The sequence below is a fragment of the Belonocnema kinseyi genome, chromosome 4, assembly GCF_010883055.1.
Source record: "Belonocnema kinseyi isolate 2016_QV_RU_SX_M_011 chromosome 4, B_treatae_v1, whole genome shotgun sequence".
NCBI classification, from domain to species: Eukaryota; Metazoa; Arthropoda; class Insecta; order Hymenoptera; family Cynipidae; genus Belonocnema; species Belonocnema kinseyi.
The window spans coordinates 107,774,692-107,786,321 of NC_046660.1; the positions used below are offsets into that span (position 1 = coordinate 107,774,692).

The 11,630-nt window shown below is 30.7% G+C and overlaps 1 protein-coding gene across 3 annotated transcripts in view; it reads left to right on the top strand.

The window, feature by feature from the left end:
• The window catches only part of LOC117170702 (calcium/calmodulin-dependent protein kinase type 1), a 22,136-nt gene extending 10,979 nt beyond the window's left edge, over positions 1-11,157 (top strand). For 2 of the 3 annotated variants that reach the window (XM_033357684.1, XM_033357687.1), the window contains 7 exons: positions 1,733-1,795; positions 5,204-5,278; positions 7,273-7,535; positions 7,845-7,985; positions 8,418-8,544; positions 10,733-10,820; positions 10,914-11,157. In XM_033357684.1, coding sequence (XP_033213575.1) covers positions 1,733-1,795; positions 5,204-5,278; positions 7,273-7,535; positions 7,845-7,985; positions 8,418-8,544; positions 10,733-10,820; positions 10,914-11,099 — 943 coding nt within the window. In that variant the 3' untranslated portion in view covers positions 11,100-11,157. The remainder of the gene's footprint in view (positions 1-1,732; positions 1,796-5,203; positions 5,279-7,272; positions 7,536-7,844; positions 7,986-8,417; positions 8,545-10,732; positions 10,821-10,913) is intronic. The other variant, XM_033357685.1, reaches the window with a different exon arrangement.
• The last annotated feature ends 473 nt before the right edge of the window (positions 11,158-11,630 follow it).

The following is an 11,630-nucleotide window of genomic DNA, read 5'->3' on the forward strand; positions in this document are numbered from 1 at the left end:
ATATAGTTATAGAACTAAAAAAGATCAGATATTTTATATTTTATGTAAGAAAATTGATGAAATTGTGATTTTTGCTGTTCTATTTTGATTAGTTTTAAGAGAAAAAGCACAAGAATCTGAAGAAGAAAAAACAGAAAAGACAAAACTAGGAAGGTAAGAAGTAAAAGTAATCAAAATATAAGTGTAAAAATCGTAATTTGATCCATTTTTCTTATTTTTTATCTAAAAAATCTATGAATCTAAATAAAAATTAGGAAAAAAATCAAAGTTAGTCTAGAGAAAATTAGATTTTTAGTTTTTTTTTCGAAAAATTTACGCCATATTAAAAATTAAAAAAATTCTAGCTTCTTTAAAGAATATGAAAGAGTGTAAAAAGCACCACAAGCTGATAAGAAGATCAAATTATTTCAAGTTCTCAAGATACAAAATTTTGAATAAAATGTTTGTTAATTTTTGCATAGTTCAAGCAGAATATCCCAGTATCCTGTGAAGAAATGTAATCATTTTTAGAAATTGCTCGAATTGATTTTTCTGTAGATTGATAGATATTTTTGATGTTAAATGAGACAAGTAATGAAATTATTTTTGCTGTTCTGTTTCGATTAATTTTACTCTTATTTTACTAGTTTTAAATTTTCTATTGTTTCTAATTCTTCCCCTAAAATTAATCAAAACAGAACAGAAAAAATCATACCATCATCAATTTTATTACTTAAAATCTAAAAGTTTGCATATTTTTAAATTCTGTATCTGTATATTTTATAAATATATATGACTTTCGCTTCTTTGAGGCAAAAGATTATGAATTTTTAAAAAGAGAATAAATGTTTTGAAAAAATCGCTTTTTCTATATGAAGGAACAGTTTAGCGAGTAAAAACCCACATGATATCTTCCTCATATTACTATGAACCCTTTTTAAAAATTAAGAAAAAATCAAATGTGTCCTTTTTAATCAAATTTAATTGTTTGTTTTTTCCAAAAACTAACACCATTTTAGTCATTAAAAAAAAGTAACGTACAAGGTTTAAGAGAAAATTTTTATGAATTTGTAGATAAAAAATACGTGTCTCATATTTTACCTAGGGCAAGAAGTTATTCTGAGAATTGACGCCGCGCCGTGTGGATAGGTGAGCGGAGCTGCGGGGGATGTGTAGTGCTCACTCAGGCGTGACAAACAGACAAAGAAACAAAACATGAGAGGGACAAAATAGTTCGGGCTTCTCTGATATAGATCCACCTTCAGCCCCCAAACCCATAGGGTTTTGGGGCCTCAATAGGGCCAGACTGCCATTTTTCATATGAAATCGAGCACAGGATTTTGCATCGTTTTTTGAGTCTCCTGTAGAATCTTATTTTGCTAATCTTCCCTTCTTGCACGTTAGTGCATGACAAATAATACAAGTCAAATAAAAATTTACCATGAACGATCTACTTTTGAATATTTCGATTTTTAGAAAAAAAGAGCCTGCTGACCTTAAGACGATCATTCACAGACATTCTGCACTATAAAATTATATTTGAGTACGCTTTTTCCACATCCTTTTTTTTAGTTTCAGTATACTTAATACTTATCGCTCGCAAATTCGCGATGAAAGAGATATCAGGATAGCCCTGAGTAAGAAATGAGATCAAATATTGTTTTAAAATAAAAGATTGTAAAATACTTGCAAGCAATCACTTGCGAATGATAAATAATAATGTGATTGTGTATGGCGTTATTGTAATTCGTAGGTTCAGTGAATCAGTGACACGACAGAGTGATGGGTCGCTCAAGTCGGAACGCGAAAAAGAATGGTAAGTCTGGGCCTTTCGTAGGGGCACCAACTACCTTTACCATTCACACTCTTTATCATTTGACTATGCCAAATACGGTATCAACCCGAATCGCACGCTAGAACATTTTCATTTAACAATCTCATGCACGTCCCATTTTTTTGTTCATGCAACACAGTTTTGGTAACGGTTTCAATATTCAGAAATTGACCTTTCAATCATTAATCATTGAGGCAGCTTCGGGACGGGGGAATTAAGACTAAAGTGAGACTATAAATAGAAACGAGACATATAAGCCTCGGTGTGTTCCTCGAAATCTGAACTTTATAATTTTGTATTTAATGGTTCATTTCAATTAAGAAAATAACTATTTCTAAGATACTTCAGATGTGGTCGATTAGTTTAAAGATATTTCAGAATGCAAAAGGTAGAGGAACTTTAGCATTCAGATTATTTGAAAGTTTTCGATTTATTTGTGGCAGGGGGGGGGGGCTCAACCATTTCAGAAAATGAAAATATTTTGACCATAGAGACAATATATTTTGCAAATAAATTACTTGTATCAACGTTTCATTAAATTTCCTAGATTTGAAATTTGCCGTTATAAAATATATAGAATTGGAATGTGGTGTTAAAATTTTCAACAACAAAAAATGTTAAAAATCTATTAATATAGATGACAATATAAAAGTTTACGATAATTAGTATATTCAGAGTTGCCGTGAACAGTTTAAACATTTCTGGTTAAAAATATAATTCCACGTTATCATTTTCAATACTTTTAATAAAAGAATGAATAAACAAATTTCTAAATTTCAAATTAATATTTTTTTAAATTGTTATTTATACATCAGAATCGAAAACTTTAACGTTCGAAGTTTCAATTTAGCATTCAAAAATTCCGAAATGAATGAGTTAAAAATATAATATTTTTGACTGAAGCAATATTTTAATAGGATTTAACGTTTTCGTAAAACGTGTTGGAATCCTTTACGTTGAAAATGTACGTTTAAAATCTAATGGGACCTAGAGTGGAGAACTTTTCAAGTCACAGATTTTATAGTCACCCAATATAAACTGAATGATTACATAATTGAAAAAGTGGACATTTAATCTTTACGTTCATAAAAAACTTGAAATCGAACTTATTTTAGATTGCATTATATCATGTGATATGAAATTTTTGATATTTCAAGTGATTGGATAGATTTTTCTTCTAAAAATAATTCAAACTCTCGATAAAAAAATCACTGTTATTTCCCGGTTTTCCCGGTCTCAAGAAATTTTCGGTCCAGCGGCCACCCTACTATTCAAATTTTTTTTTATCTTAAACTATGTTTATGTTTAGCTTTGAAGACTGATACAAACATAAAAATTTTTAAGTCTTTTTTTATCTTGTAAATTTAAATTTAAATTTAAATTTTTCAATATGTAATTATAATGTAATTTATTTTAATCTCGGGTGCTTAAACTGTGTTGCATTTTAGTTTTTATGTTTATTTCGATATGGGATCATCATTATTTTAATTCTTCATCATTAGTCTATTTATGTCCCTAGGTTTTAGTAACAAAATACATGTGGAATTATGATTAGTTTTTCATAGGATTATATAATTACACACTTTCTTTTGAGTTTGCTAATTAATGTAAAAAATCCTTTATTGGGCTTTCACTTTTTAGATTAAAGAAATGTATGAAAACTTTCAAGCCTGTGTGATTTACTGTATCGAGAAACTTTAATACTCTAATTTAATTTTTTTAATTGTACAAAATATTTTTTAAAAGTCTTGCCAGTCGTAAAACTTATTTTTAAATTATTAATAGAATTATCATTTTTCTTTGCAAGAAAACATTTAAAATGAATAAACTTTTTTCTCTTAATTATTATTCTCCATTACAATCCGATTACCGCAATTCTCTTTTGATCTAGTACTTCACTTTACCCAAGACAATCTTCAGCACGATTTATTTATATCCGTTCGCCATATGATGATTATGTCTGCATATTTTCTTATACCGGTTTTAGTCCTTCCTTCGACTTTTTTTTACAACCTATGACCAGCTGTATTTCACAGCTTTCACTTTGCTACATACTCCTGAATGCTACAACCTTAAACCGTCGATCTTATTAGAAAATCGACTTCTCGATTCTAATTCCTTTTATTATATTTCTCAATTTTTATAAAAAGCACGATTTTGTCCAAATAGAAAGTTAGACTTGTTTTAAACAATCATCCCTCGATTTCATGAAACACAATAATCATTAAATTATTTAAAAATAAAAAAGGGCCAATTGATTAAGAAGAAAAAAAATCATTTATTTGAACAATAATAGTAATAATTGATTCGACAATTTTAAATTGTAAGTGCTAAGCAGATCCTGAATAGGAATTGAGAAGAATGTCTTTACTCCCAATTGTTAACGAAATCTTCTTCAGGTGTTTTAGTCTTGAATTCAGCAGGAACCCAGGTGCTTAAGTTGTGGTGTTTTCGCGTTTTATTTGCCATTTGTATATCAATAACTGCTTCCACTACTGATGGATCTTATTTTTAGACTCAGATGCGTCTGGCTAACCATATGTTTACAAGTCTTGTGAATGTACTGTAAATATACTATTTATTTGTCTCATAACATTACATAAACATATACTGACAAAAAAACTTATTTGACCATGTATTGGCTTTTTAAAGAGCTTTATTATTATTATTATCAAAAGATAGCTTTTGCGCTAGCTCAATGTAACAGATAGACATTTTAAGCTGGTTGATTATTGGATAGCTAAAATTATGCACGTCTTGCAGAACTGATACGTATATCATGCTTTCTGGGTGTCATTAATTACTCTAATTAACATTTTCGCTAATTGAATTTTGCCTTGTTAAATTCTTTTTATAACTAGAATTGATCTACTATTTTTCGTCAAAAGATCTTTTATCTCAGTAATTTGTCGTAAGAAGGATGAGAATGTTAACACGAGTTATTTTATCCTTGAGCGATTAAAGTAAAGATTATTTCGCCTAAGCATAACTGATTTAGTTGACATGAGTGGCTTCTTTATTCTGAGAATCGTATTAATGCCAATCAATATTATAAATGCCTCACAGATTCGAATTTACGAACTCAAGTAAGTAGAAAAAGATAACTAGGGGTTATTTAGAAGCTGACAAGTCCTAATAGCATCTGATAAAAAGTTAAAAAGTTTATGTACTTATGTACTTCATCTAGTTTATTAATGTTTTCTGGGAGATTGAATTTCAAGATAAATGAAAGTTTCAGAGAAATCTGTTTCCACATCTGGTCATTCAGGGGTTCTTTTTAAAATTAAAATTTTTTGGCATGATTGTTTCGCGGTATCATTCATGTATTCCCTTTTGCATGAGTTGAGATAGATTCTGTTAAGATAGTCAGAAAATACTACTTTGTTTCAGGTTAAAACATCCGAACATTGTTCAGTTATTGGAAACGTTTGAAGACAAACACAAAGTTTACCTCGTGATGGAATTGTAAGTTGCATTTTTTTTGTAAGCAAAGTAAAATCTGGTGTCTACTGAACTTTTAAAAATTAGAAGTTTTTTTAGAAATTTGATAGGAGGTATATTTTAATTAGAGATCTTTCATTTCAATCTGGATATATTTGAAATGAGGACTAGGATTGCTACCCAGGAAAAAAGAATCCATTGCAAAGACGACTCTGTGAATTGCGTATCTGTCATTTGCAGATTCAGAAAGTTAAAACAGAATCGGTTTGCGACTATGTGAATCGGTCATTTTCTCAAACAGCTTCAAATCTTCCATGTACTGCAATGACCATTTCAAGCAAGGTTATATTGAATCGGTTTCCTTCTTTTTGAATGAGACCGACTTTTTTGTGGTTAAGCTGCCATATTTCACACGATTTTTTAAATTTATAAACTATCTAAAGATTAAAAGAAATCATGCGCATGTCTACTAGATTCCTTTTGCTATTTCAATTAGTCTTTTACGGCATATAAGTTATTCAACAAAATTATAACGACTAAAAGTCTTTAAAAAACAAATCGGCGGCAATTTTGGAATTCTAGTGACAGATATGCGATTCAAAAGACTTCGAAAACCACTAAACAGAAGTGAATTGATTTTTGTTTCCTGGGTACCTATAGATAGTCCCGATCTCCAGTAAAACTGGAAAAAGACATGTAAATATCAAAGTTTAAAATTACGGAAGATACCTTTTTGGAATTTTTTTTATTCGCGAGTTCTAATAACTATACATTTTGAAACGAGCAAAGTTTTAAAATATAAAAACTTAAACAGTTAGAGCATTTTTAATGTTGGAAGAGTGAAGTTAAACGCATTTTTATTTTTAACCTTTAAAATTCAAACGTATTTAATGGTTGGAAATTTCTGATTAAAAAAATTTAAATCTGTATAATTTAATGAAAGTGAATTTTGGGAAGAATCAAAATTAAATGATTTATAATTTGTAAAATGTAAATCATAAAAACTAAACACTTAAAATTTTGGAAACATTCAAATTGGTGCGTCTTCAATTCTTGAAGCGTTGAAATCTTTAAACTTTAAGAATATAAAACTGGAATGATAAATACTGGAGAAATCCTAAAATGGTAACTCCTTACATTTTAGGAGCGGTACACTTTCAGACCATGTAACGCTTATCCTATTTATGCCTTTTAAAAAATTTCTTTGCTAAACTCATATACACACGACATGAAATATCGAGTTTTCAGTTACAAGTTTAGAAAATTAAATAAACGGCACTCATAAGGAAGGATTATCTGGTCCTAAATATCCTATGCCTTTTTTTTAATTTCCAAAACTTTTACTTGAATCTTGATTTCTCATTTCGTGCGGACGAGAGTTTTACAAAAAAATGTTGGTAAGCTAGAAATTGGATAATTCTTACATGACCTTGAGCGTCTTAATTTTAAAATCATTTTAATTCGATAATCTATCAAATCGATAGATTATCTACTTTAAGCTAATGGCATATCACTTAAAAACTGTTTAAATAATAGTTTCATTCAGCACGTTAAAAGATCTATTTTTTTCTAATTTTTAAAAAATAACTTGGTCAAAAACAATTTTTATTTTTTGTTTATTATTTATTATCGGCACAATCTCTATATAAAAATTTCACCAAAATTTTTGTAATCTTGAAGAAAATGTAAAAATTTCAAGGTCACGGTGGGTTGTTATAATATTAACAATAATAATTGTAGACTCAGTACTGATTATAAAAGTCAACTTCTTTTCATAGATGTAATTTGATTGGTCCGCATTAGACAATTTCGTCCCGGTCTTTTAAATTGTGTGGCCTTTTTTTAATTTTAAATTCTCACTTGTAGGTTATAAAATTCGAAATCTGTAAAAACTCCCATAAATCCATCATTTTGCAGGATGTTCTTTTATTTTCAGTAGACCCTAAAAATTAAGAAATAATTTTAACAAATGAAGAAATATATCTAATAATACTAACAAAATTTTAATGGTTTTATAGAGTAACCGGTGGAGAACTTTTCGACAGAATTGTAGAAAAGGGTTCTTATACGGAAAAAGATGCTTCGGGCTTGATTAGGCAAGTTCTAGAGGCGGTAGATTATATGCATGAACAGGGAGTTGTACACAGAGATCTGAAACCTGAGAACCTACTCTATTATAGTCCCGATGAAGATAGCAAAATAATGATCAGTGATTTCGGTTTATCGAAAATGGAAGATTCCGGAATCATGGCCACAGCCTGTGGTACTCCAGGATACGTAGGTATGTTGCAAATCAAAAAATTCATTACTTATCAAACCAGCATTTTCAGAGAACTCCAAAGAGGAAGATTAAAAAACTATAAAGAAGAATTTTATCAAATAACTTGACTACATACGGTTGTATCTAAAACCTCTAGTTTCATATCACAAAATTATTAATATTTATAAATTCATTTTTTATTTTCATAATCTCTAGTTCAATCATATAACAATGAATTTCTCTTTAAAAATGCAGATTTCGCTAACTTTGTAAAAGTCCCACGTAAAAAAGGGCATCAAAGATTATAGAAATTACCACGATTATTTCCAGCTCCCGAAGTATTGGCGCAAAAACCATACGGTAAAGCAGTAGATGTCTGGAGTATAGGTGTCATCTCATATATCTTATTGTGTGGATATCCACCCTTCTACGATGAAAACGACGCCAATCTGTTTGCCCAGATTTTAAAAGGTAACGCACGCATCACAGTAAACACAATTTGTAATATAATCCTTTCAGGACTTCCATGAATAATTTAACAAAACAAAAACAAAGAGACCAAAAAGAAAATAACACAATCAATGACGAGTTTAAGTTTAATCGGCTTGTGCATAAACGTGTTAATTTTCTCATTTCATTTTTAAGGTACAAATCTAGTTAACAATTGCAGCATAATAATACGTTCTAGGGTAGTAAGTAAAGAACTTGGTGTGCGTGAGAGTTTCGTGTGCACTTATTTTTTTCTGTGTTTAAAAGAGATAGCATCGTAATACAAAAGCAGTGACGACAGTGTCCTGTAACGTGTGGCTTTAGTCAACTTTCTTGAGATTTTCTTTCTTTCGTAACTTAACTCTTCAACGAAATCCTACACTCTATAGCAAAGAGCTAACCAGACTGTTGTAGGTGAATTTGAATTCGATTCGCCATACTGGGACGATATCAGTGACTCTGCTAAGGACTTCATACACAGGCTTATGTGTGTCAACGTGGAAGAACGTTACACGTGCAAGCAGGCTCTCGCACATCCTTGGTAAGTTTTTTGTATCTTTTTATGCTTTTATTCAATTAAGATTTTTTAGAAAGTTATAAAAGAGTTTTTTGCAAGATATAAATGGTTTTATCCAGATTTAAGTAATCCAGTTTTTTTACTGCTCTTTGAATCCGAGTCGTAAATCCACTTTCTTATTTCCGCCTTTTACACCTATTCTTAACTAATACCATTTTCTTTGTACGTATTCTGAAACTCTAACATAGGATTTTAATCTTTTGGATGTAAAAATGCTGTTTTTGAAACATTTTTTATTCAATGAGAGATTATTAATTTAAAATGTATAGAAAATGTTTAACAATTTACAAGTTATATATTAAATTGTGAACAATCATCTGATACTATTATTGTTGTGATTGATTGGAAATTAATTCCTTCCTCGATTTATAAGTTTAATGTGGGACATTATGGAACACAATTATAGTTAAGTATCTGTCTCTATGGCAACTAATCATCAGTTATTATGATTTGAAATACAATGCTTTTAAGTAGGTCAACCAAGATCCTACACAGATCTCTTTCACATAATGTCTCCTATGTGTTATTCCTACTTGAGAAGATACTGTGCACTGCATTGTATTCCTCTTATCTTAACATTATGATGAAACTTTCAGAATTATTTGGATCATTTTATCTGGGGAATGTCAAGTCTTTTAAATTGAAAAACATTAAAATTCAGAAACTGTTAAATTCTACTCTAAGACCTCAGAGTGAAGAAAACTTTAGTGGCAGTATATCACTAGATAACCAACATTTTTCCGTAATTAAGTTTATTGCTTAAACATTTTTTGAATTCACGTTGTTTTAAAAATTGTTGTCCAAATTCTAATTTTTTAATATTTAGGTAAAACCAGTACGAGGTGGATACCGATAGGAACTGAATAATGGGAAAAAGTGACTGGATTTGAAAGCAATTCCAAAGTTGGAGATTCTAAAATTTAGATTGGTTTTAATTTTAGCATTAAAGGCTTTACAATTCGAAATACATGTTTTAATATGGAATTGATTTCGAAAATTTTATGATCAAATTAATTGCTTTTATAGTCAGTAACTTTCAATCTTATTGCTAGCTGCTTCCTTTCAAATCATAAATCTTGCTTTTTACAAATTTTTTTGACCTTAATTAATTAAAAATAATTTTGAATGTGAAACCTTTGGAATTTTGGAACTGTTGATTTTACAAGCTTGCAGGGTTTAATATCCTAAAATTAAGTTGAATTGCATTTAATCAAGTTTCTTTAAAATATGAGACTTTGAAATATGGCCAAAATTATATATATATATTAAAGGTTTCCACCTTCAAATTTCAATTTTTAACAATAATCTTTCATTCATTTTATTCGGGGAAAATCTACTTATAAGAGAAAATATTATTTTTTATGCACAAAATTTGAAACATATATAAATTAATTATTGGCAAACATTTATTCTTGAACGAAATCTTGTTTCTTATCGGTTTTTACCAATTAAAAAAAATTATTGGATTATATTGAATAAAAGCTCATTTTTTTGATAAAAAGATTCTCTACTACTCTGGTATTAATTTATTTTATTTAAAAAATTGCATGCAGCAGAGTTGTAGACAATATATTGCTCGAAAAATAAGCTTTCGTTCAAGAAAATTCCATCATTTAAAGAAAGTTTGGTAAGAAGCAGTATGAAAAAAAGTTGAGTCAAAAATAAAAGTTTTTCAATACATAAGTTTTGTATGTTACACATTTTGTTCTTGAAAAATAATCTTCTCGCTCTTCACAATATCATCAATAATAATTTTGCAATTCTTGAAAGTATAGTTAAAATTTCTCCCAAGACCTACTTACCCGAACGACAACTACCATATTATTAAATTTCATACAAAATTGAGTCTTCAAATTGTTGACATTGTACGACAGTATCATGAAAAAAGCAAAATGAAAATGGAGCACGTAATTTCTCAAACAGGAGAGGTTCCAGGTCAGACATAAGTTTTTATCGAAACGAAAAAAAACTCAAGTTCCATTGTTCGTACCAGAGTTTGCCTGGTTTAAGATACTTAAAATTATTTTAAAATACAAATTTAATTCCACTCCAAGTTGAAGACCTAAAATCTGGATGAAATCAGGACTCAAATCGGTTGAAAAATGAATTAAAATTTTATATTTTAGAAATTGACGAAACTCTGTTGTTTCAGGATATCTGGAAACGCTGCTAGCAATAAAAATATCCATGGTACTGTATCGGAACAACTTAAAAAGAACTTTGCCAAGTCAAGGTGGAAGGTTAGTATCAATAATTCCTTAACAATTCGCTGACCGAAATATTTTGCTCGCCAGGCTCCGTAGGAAAGTCTCCCTGTTGTCTCATGGTTGCAGCAAGCATATCACGCGGCCACGGTCATTCGTCAGATGCAACGGCTAGCCCTCAACAGCGGACAACAGCAGCAGGGCCCAGGGTCGACCGGCCGCTCTACCGGCAGCCTCATGCCGCAGCCGGATCAATCGCAAGCCAACCCCAATCGTCATCACAGAACCCCGGGGCCACCGACCAACTACAATTGAAGATTAATTCCGAGCCACCAACAACTCTACCCAACTTGGTGGCTTCAAATTCTCCTTTTCAAGGCACTCCAACCAGCTCACCGCTTTACTTGCGTAACAAGCGCTTCAAACTCTGGGGCAATACTAGAACAGCCCTCTCGACTCTATTTCAATCGAACGTCTCATATCTTAGAAGGCACCGAAAGCATAAAAAGAGCTGAAAATTGCTCTCGAGTATACTTTGCGGATAATTCTACCACTAGCTTAACACTCCAGCAAGTGTAAAGAAGAAGATACGTAAAAATCTACTCAGGCAAAGTAGAATCGCGTGTAGTTGATTCGCGATGATCAGCGATCTTTGATTATCAGGCTTGTTCCCCGAGCAGCGGGACAGTAGGTGCGGGTGGTTTTTGCCAATTCCGAAAAAATAGCAGGTTAGCTAGTGGAAACGAAAATGCTGACGCTAGAAAATTCACGAAGAGAAAAGAAAGTCCATTATCTCAATTTTCTTAAGGAGACCGCACGCCTATAGCGGTGCTGATGGAAAACAAC